This window comes from Rhineura floridana, unplaced genomic scaffold (assembly GCF_030035675.1).
Source record: "Rhineura floridana isolate rRhiFlo1 unplaced genomic scaffold, rRhiFlo1.hap2 scaffold_30, whole genome shotgun sequence".
Classification (NCBI taxonomy): Eukaryota; Metazoa; Chordata; class Lepidosauria; order Squamata; family Rhineuridae; genus Rhineura; species Rhineura floridana.
This window is the reverse complement of record NW_026902540.1, coordinates 82618-91136: the sequence shown is the minus strand read 5'-3', so window position 1 is coordinate 91136 and position 8519 is coordinate 82618. Positions and strand designations below refer to the sequence as shown.

At 45.0% G+C, this 8519-nt stretch overlaps 1 protein-coding gene across 1 annotated transcript; it reads left to right on the top strand.

The window, feature by feature from the left end:
- The first annotated feature begins 4387 nt into the window (after positions 1-4387).
- On the top strand, positions 4388-7461 carry LOC133375429 (four-jointed box protein 1-like). Its single transcript, XM_061607005.1, has one exon. The coding sequence runs from the start codon at positions 4674-4676 to the stop codon at positions 6018-6020; it is 1347 nt and encodes a 448-aa protein (XP_061462989.1). The 5' UTR covers positions 4388-4673; the 3' UTR covers positions 6021-7461.
- The last annotated feature ends 1058 nt before the right edge of the window (positions 7462-8519 follow it).

Genomic DNA, 8519 nt, shown 5'->3' with positions numbered 1-8519 from the left:
TGTGCATGACTTGTGGGCTACATTCTGGTTGGTGGTTGCTCCTGCCCCACAGAAAGACACCTGCACTTCAACATTCCACCTTCAAAGATGAAATATCCTGGAGGGAAAAGAAAGCAATACAACAGGAGAATGATTAGCATGGTTTCTTGCATCTGTGTTTCCACCCCATTTTTATTAATAACAAGATGGGAGCATTTGATTGTAACTGAATCTGGCTTTTCTGACCAGGCCACTTAAGATTGCTTGACTATTTTATAGTAAATGACTTGTATTTTACAATTTCGGTACTTTTTCCAGTTTTTACTGATATGCATTCTTATTAATGTATGTATCCAATATTATATATTAATGGTTAGTTGACTGCAAATTAAATTGGTTGTTGATTGTAACGGAATGTGTTTAATACTCCCATTCTGTTTTTAAGTTTTGTTTAGTATTGTAGAACAGCAAACAGAAACTAATGGCGAAATTACTTTTGGCCTATAGGTGGAGTAAGCACAACAATGATGAAGGCACAAAAATTTGCCACAAAGCTTAGTTTAAAGTATTGTCTTCACAGACAGGCAGGGATGTAATTTTTTTTTTAAAAAAATCTTTTTAATTTGGAAATATGAAATCCATTATGAACTGTCCATATGAAGTAAGTTTTTGTTCAGTCCTTCTACCTTTACATCAACATCCTAGAAAATTGGGAATCCTGCCTTATAGTTCCACCATAAAAACATTTTTTTAAAAAATGACATTACATTTTGACAGTGATTAAAATAATCTCTGACATTTTAACTGGACTTCCTTTTTCTTTCATCAACAGAGGAAGTTCTACATTTGTCATAGACTTGATCTTATCTTGGGCTGTTACCCTCAGTACTCCAACTGCAAAATAGGAGTAACAATAACTACACAGCAGAAAGTTGCTCTGAAGGTGAGAACATCAATGCTTTACATAAATAAAAAGAGGTTATATAGAGTACTAAGATGCATATTTTGACGCATGTTATAAATTTTGCACAACCAACACTTCATAAAGTATGAGAAATTACTGCGTTCATACCTTAAATTAAGAGTAAAACTCTGAGTATTTGCCACTTTAGAAATGTCTCTCATAAAACAAAAACATACTATTTATATAGTATGTAGATTTCACATACTATTGTAGTAAAGTGACCCAGGCTACAATCCTATGCACAATTCAGACTCTGTTGAGTAAACACACAAAGGATTACACTGCATAAGACTGAACCATGAAGTCCTTGATTCAAATCCCCTCTTTGTCAAAAACTCCCTTGAGGCAAGCTGCTGTTATCTCACCATCAGTCTCCAATGTGCAATATGTGGATAATCAACAACTGAATGAACTTGTTGCAAGGATTTCTGAAATAATGTATATGAATACTTTGAAGACTAGATGCTAAATGCTACATCATATGAATTCTATCAATCTACCAAAAGTTCCACTTTTCTCCACATGGTGGTGTCCTCAATTATACCATGTTATCCCAGGACAGCATCAGTGTCTAATTACTTGTACAACATGCCTTTTTATATTAAAACACTGAATGCTTTTATTAGTTGTGTAAATAATGAATTGGGGTTAGTGGATTAATGCATTTTAATATATGACTGCAAGAAGCAATTATGTAATTTTAACATTGGTGAAGAAGAAAATTAAAGTGTAGATAGTTGTACTTATTAAATATTCATAAAGACTGGTGCAATGTTGTAATAGAACTTCTGAGGGTTTATTGATTTTATTGGTGAAATAAATTCCCACTACTTACAGAATGGATCATAGTTTGGGATCAAGCTTGAAGTGGGCTGCATAACCTGGCGTGATGTTGGCTATTAGACAGGACAGCAAAACAGTACCTCTGCATTCAGAGGAAGTATACGTCTGAATATCAGATACCAGCGACAAACAACAGGGGAGGGCTGTTCTTTTAATGATCTTGTGAATTTCCTAGAAGAAAGTTGGAAATGGAATGCTGGGCTAAATGGGGAAGGGCTGTGACTCAGCGGAAGAGCATCTGCTTTGCATTCAGAAGGTACCAGGTTCAATCTCCAGTATCTCCATGCTGGGAGAGACCCTGTCTGAAATCCTGGGGAGTCTTTGCCAGTCAGTGTGGAGTGTAAAAATAAGGCAGCTTTCCACATTCCCATATTCCTATGTCAATTATGACCAGCTGATGTATGAGTGTGGTTGTCTTCATATTCCCTTACATTATGAGGTCTATGCATGATCCCTGATATTACAGAGGAGTGACTAATCCTTAGAGAAGTAAACATAAATATGTAAAAGTAAGTAAGAGCTCTTAAATGGGCACAGCAGGACACCTGTGTCGTTAGTCATCAGTCATGGGACTCCTATCCAATAGGTCCCTATGACGCTCCTGCAGCCATATTCTAGACATCTTTCACATTGCGATGAGTTGCCCCTTTGTTGCAATGGAGAATGAATGGCATTTTCCCAGCAATCGTATAATTGTGTTCCGAATTGCAGTAGGATTCACTACGGAGTAAATAAGCAAAAGGTTATATGGTATTAGGATCCTACCTACTGAGCAACTATTTTGGTAATCACTATGCAATGCAGCATTGATAGGAACACAATTTGAAGCATTATTTCTCCCTCCCTGCTGCAAACGTTTCTATAAACTCAACCCCCTCCAATTTGGTTCATCAGCATTTTATAGAACTGTTATATCATCTCCCACATTTCAATAAGGCTCACACAAATTATATGTAGCAACTATGTAAATTTATTGATCAGAAACTTTGAAATCTTTCAAGGATGGTTTTCAGTCTAGGCAGGTATCTGCCCATGTCAGCACTTTCTCCTCACCCTCCCACAGAGTGGGAGCAAAACATGAATTGGGAGAAAACATGAGAAGTCAGAGATCATAGCAGCAACCAGCTGTCTTCACCAGCTGAATGTGATTCTCAAATGTAAGTTCTGCTTTGTTCAATGTCACTTTTTTCCAAATTAGTGTACATTGGATTCCATCATTAAGGAACAATTAGGAATTAATAGGGATCCAGAGAGTTTGATATAGATTCTGCTCCCCCTATAGGTTCAAGCCCCCTTTTCTTGGCTTACAAATTCATACAATTTCACCCAAGCATCCAGGTTATTCCAAGCTGTCTCTCATGTGAATTACCATGCTGGCATTATTATTTCACAACTTTGGGAATAGTGTGTGTATGTCATTTATTTGCCACACAGGTGTGAAGAATGGCCCTAGAGCATTGCCAAGGACCTAGAGTATTGTTTTGAAAGGATGAAAAATAGGTCACAAATGATTGGGAGTGACTGGCAAAAAGTTAACAGTTTCCAGAGGTTGAAATGGTGGAACCTTTCAAGGGTGAATTGAATTACAGCAGAACCTTGACAGGCCTTGCACATGCTTCCAACTTCTACCTCATTACTATTTCCTATATATTACTCCAGCTTTAAGCACTCCATGACACATATAAGCCAGCAACTTGCCTTACAGCATCCTAAAGCATCTGTAAAAGAACTTTTTATTGATCATTCCAAGAAAGGAGCCTATAGGCACATTCTAGAATAGAAGGGCTTGTTCCCCCCCCCTTTAGTCTTTCTTCATTATGACCTGGACCTTTTGTCATACTTGAACTTTCTGGATCTGTGTTTCAATATCCTTCTTGACCAGAGGCAACTTAAACTGGATATATTACTCCAAAATTAAATTTTGCAATAGCTGTATATAACAGTACCTTTCTCAAATCTTATGGCCTTTATCAAGGGAGTAAGCCCCCTTAGGCACAATGAGGTTACTGCAGAGTAAGCCTGTGAAGGATTTGCGCTGTGAATGTTCCCGTTCAAACCATGCCTTTTCTGTGCCTTGGCGGGCAGATGGGAGGACTCTTTTGAGTTGCACATAAACTCTTCTTCCCAGATTTCAAGGCCCCTGCATTTATTTTGTTAACAGAAAGCAAACCCATATCGCCCCAACTAATCTTTGCACCCCCTCTACTCCTATCCTAATCTATCCCCACTCAAACGGAAGGCTCTTTGAAACCAGTACAATAATTCGCCTCGTTCCCATCTTTTATTCTAAACATGCCGAATCCTTTGTGCTTCCCAAACCGGGTGGGAGGAGGGAGGGGCAGTCGGAGATAGCAGATGGCCCATCCCGCCCCTTCTCAGAGATGCCGCCGATCGCAGCTAGGAAGGGAACAGCGGGGTAGCAAAAGCCACTTCCAGACTCCAGGTGGCTCGGAGAGTGCCCCCAGTTTTTGTAAGCGGCCCCCATGGACAGCCATTCCCCGACAAGGGGCCCACCCTCTCCCGAGCCGTTGCCTTTTTAAGCGGAAACCATGCTGGGCGGTGGGCTGGGTCCCTCTGCTCCCCCTCGCTTTCCCACGTGGTCTCGGCGCTTGTGAATTTCAATCGCTGGAGGGACTCGGCGCAGATACCGGTCCCGCCGCTGAGATCGGGGCAGCCGCCCACAGAAGCGCTTTCCGCAGGGCAGGAGCCTCCCTGCTTTTGTAGGCAGGCTGCCGCTGCCGCCGGGGTCTTGGACAGACCAGCCGCAACCACCATGAGCAAAGGCAGTCCCGATCGGGAGAGCGGCGGGGCTGCACAGCCGCCGGGTCCCGAAGCAGCGGACTGAGACAGCGGCACCACCAAAGCCAGCAAGAGCAGCGGGAGGAGAATGCAACGAGCAGGTCTGGCCGGGCTGGGCTCCGTGGCCGTGCTCTGGCTGCTGGCGTTGGCTTCCCTGGTGGGGCTGTGGAGCGGGCGGATCGTGGAGCCGGGAGCCTTCGGACCGAGGCTCCCGAAAGAGCAACCCGAACTGGGCTTTGGAGGTATCGAAGCAGCGCCGGCAGCTACAAGTCGCTTCCTCCGCCCTCCAAGTCAAGGCGCCCAGAAAACTTTCCGAGCGCTGCTCACGCTGCCGGGACAGCCAACGGAGCCTCAGGAGGGGCCAGGCGAAAGCGGGCAGGAGCCGCCGTCGCCGCCGCCTCTTTCTTTGGATCATTCTCTGCGGGAGAAGCAAGGGGCGAAGGGCAGCACGGAGCAGCTTCCCGCCTCCCCGGTGCGCGGTGGGGTCTTCTGGAGCAGGGCGCTGGAGGCTCAAGTGCCCGCAGGCTTCTCGGCAGAGGAGACGGCCTCGTGGCTGCGGGCGGCCCGGGAAGGGCGCGTCGTGTCGCTGGAGCGGGGCGGCTGCGGCCGTAGCTCCAACCGACTGGCCCGGCTCTCGGACGGGAGCCGCGCCTGTGTGCGCTACGGCATCAACCCAGAGCAGATCCAGGGCGAGGCGCTCTCCTACCATCTGGCCGAGCTGCTGGGCATTCAAGAGCGTCTGCCGCCTCTGGCGCTCGCCCGGGTGGAAGCCCGCGGTGGGCAGTGGGCGCAAGTGCGCGACGAGCTGCGCGGCTCCCATTGGGCTGAGGGCGCCGTGGTGAGCCTCGCACAGTGGGTAGACAATCTGACCGACGTGGTGGCTCCAGCCCCCTGGCGGGCAGAGGCGGGAGCGGCGGCGGGCAGGAGGCTGCAGCCCCTAACGGCGGGGGAGCTGCGGGGCCTCGGCCAAGCGCAGCTGGTGGAGTTGGTGCAGTGGAGCGACTTGATCCTCTTCGACTACCTGACTGCCAACTTCGACCGGCTGGTCAGCAACCTGTTCAGCCTGCAGTGGGACCCGCGGGTGATGCATCGTGCCACCAGCAACCTGCACCGGGCCCCCAATGGGGGGCTGGTCTTCCTCGACAACGAGGCCGGCCTGGTGCACGGCTACCGGCTGCTGGCCATGTGGGACAAGTACAACGAACCTTTGCTGCGCTCCGTCTGCATCTTCCGCGAGGCCACCGCCCAGCGGGTGCGGGAGCTGTACCGTCTGCGCAACGCGGCCTCCGAGCTGCTCAGACTCTACCGGACTCGGGAGCCCCTGGCAGAGATCGTGGGCTTCCTTTCCGACCGACAAGCCCAGCTGCTCCAGGACCGCGTCGACTTTGTCCACAAGCACATTTTGCACTGCAAAGCCAAGGCCGGCGCGCTGTGACCCGCTTTGCCGGCTTGGATTTACGGGACTTGAAGGGATCGAAGTAAAACAGCCGAGGTGGGATTTTTTTCCACCTTCCTAGCACCGTGTATCTGCAGGAGATTAACGCTGGACCCCAGCAAGTTGAAGGTGGCTGGCATGCACCCCAGCACTGTTGAAATCTTGCAGAGGGATATGCGAACAGGCCTTGCTAAACTGAACTTTGTAATTGAGTGCATTTTTTTAGGGTGGGGGAGGGGAGATACTTTATGGTTCCCAGATATGTTGTTGCTGGGATCCATCAGCAGAATGTGGTCTTCCTTTGTTTGATGGTCACAGTTTAAATTGCAGTCCCACAAGTAAAACGTCTGGCTGAGCAGCCTTCCACAGCCAGTCCTCCCAGCTTCACACCATGAGATCTGGGTTGGCTTAGATTTTATTTTTGTCAGTTTGATGCACTTAAAAATATATATAATTAGCCTTTTTAGGCATTGGGTGTGATGATGCCTCTGATACACCTGTTCTGCACTATTGTCCGCTATAAAACTAGGCCAGATAATATTCTTCCATTGCACAGTGTAGTTTTGTTTTTGTCTTTGTCAAATCTAATTCGTTAATGTTCAAAAGTGCTTTGAATGACCCAGTGAATGGCCTGGGAGTACCTGACGCTGGAACTAAATGGGTGTGGCCCTAATACGTTCCTTGGGTGAGAGACGATTTGGAGCCCCATTTAAGATCAAGGTATAATTAAAAGTGTATATTTGAACTGCTATGTATCTCCCTGTATTAATTTCACACTGGATTTCTCTTTCTAGTGTGTCTTCCCCTTTAATGGCTCTTAAGAGCTTCTCTTAAGAATTCTCTCTAAAACACTCTGTACAAATCTGTTGTCAGTAGTTGGAAGGCACCAGCTACCTTTTCCTTCCAGCGAGGATCAGTAAGCACACAAGTTTCCCTGTCAATGCTCTTTGTAGCAACAACAAACCCATTTTCTTTTAAATTGAAAAGCATTTGTAATCCAGTAACTGACACTGCAATCTGTGACTGTCCCACTTATGGAACTGCTTTTTCTTGTGGATCTTCCTAGCCAGGACAGGCATATTGTCAAAAATTAGTAAAAATTGTGCTGAAAAAGTCACTGTTCTAGTAGCCCTTGACCCTAACCCGTGAAAAGCATTTGGCAAAATTCCTTAGTTTCTCGGTGTGTCTGTTTTTATATGTAACCACTACTGTACAGTAAATAATTGACTAATGGGGTGATGGAGGAGAAAATATTCCCAGGTTTGTAGTATTGTCAGTGTAGTAAAAAAAAGTGATGCATTAATCTGGAGGAGGGAAAAATCAATTTCATGCACTTTATTTTGACTTTTTTTTTTTTATAAAAAAGACCTTTTTATTTTTTAAAAAGTTTGCATTTTAGGTACATGACGTATGTTCTTCAGCTCTTCTGTAACATACTAAAGAAATGGATATTTCAGTAAAAATGTGTTAATGTTTTGCCTTTTTTGTGTTTGAGATTTTGGTTTTATGAAAAGCAGTCTTTCTTCTGACACATTTCCTTCTCTTCCATTATTTTGATGGGTGCTCTTCTTTACTCAGTCTAAAAGAGTTAGTGATAGAGAACCTGGTCTTTAGAGTTAATTTTGTAGAATCTCGTTCTGCCTTAGCCAAAACCACATGTTTTTCAAGGAATGCATAACCCACATGTCTTGTGGCCATTGCTGATTTGAGTAAGAATTCCTGCACAAATTTCCAGAAAAATAACTGTGAGTATATTTTAAACTGACTTGATTCAGTCAGTTCAAATTTCAGCACTAACTGTCCCTGTTTGGCTCCTTCTCACATTGGTAAAAACCTGTTACAGTAGTACCAAAAACTATAAAATGAGAGCATCTCTGAGAGCATATGCCATATTCCACAGCTGTTAATTTCATTTTCATCTTGGTTTCTGGGAAACCAATAACAAATGGAAAACGTTGAGTTATTATTAATGCCAAAACAATTCAGGGCTTCATTTTAGCTTAGTGCTAAAATTCTGCCCCAGGTGGGAGTGGGGACAAACTGAAACTAAAATGTATGTAATTTTAACTAAAGTTCAAGGCCCCAATCTAGCAAGGGAGACCCATGAACAGAAGCAGTATTTTTGCCTGCCTGTCTAGCACCAATGCCCATCTCAGTCTGCAATATAATCCTCATCTGGGTCCCACGGAACTGGCTGGTGATAAATTTTGACGCACATGAACACATACATCCCTCTGCAGGCCATCAAGCTGTTGTATGTGGCTGGAACTGGTTTGGGTCTTTAAGTCTTTTGAGAGATTTGAGCTAGCTTTTGAGGAGCTATGCCATACAGTAGGAGGGCAGTGTTATAAACACCTCTTTGTAAGCAGAGAATGTGGAGTATGAAATAAAGCAGCTTAATCCCCCAAACTTTATGTGCTTATCAGATAAGAATGTAATCTCTGACACATCTGGAGGAAATGCATCCTTTTAGTTGGGAGGCCAAAGTGCATTTTGTAG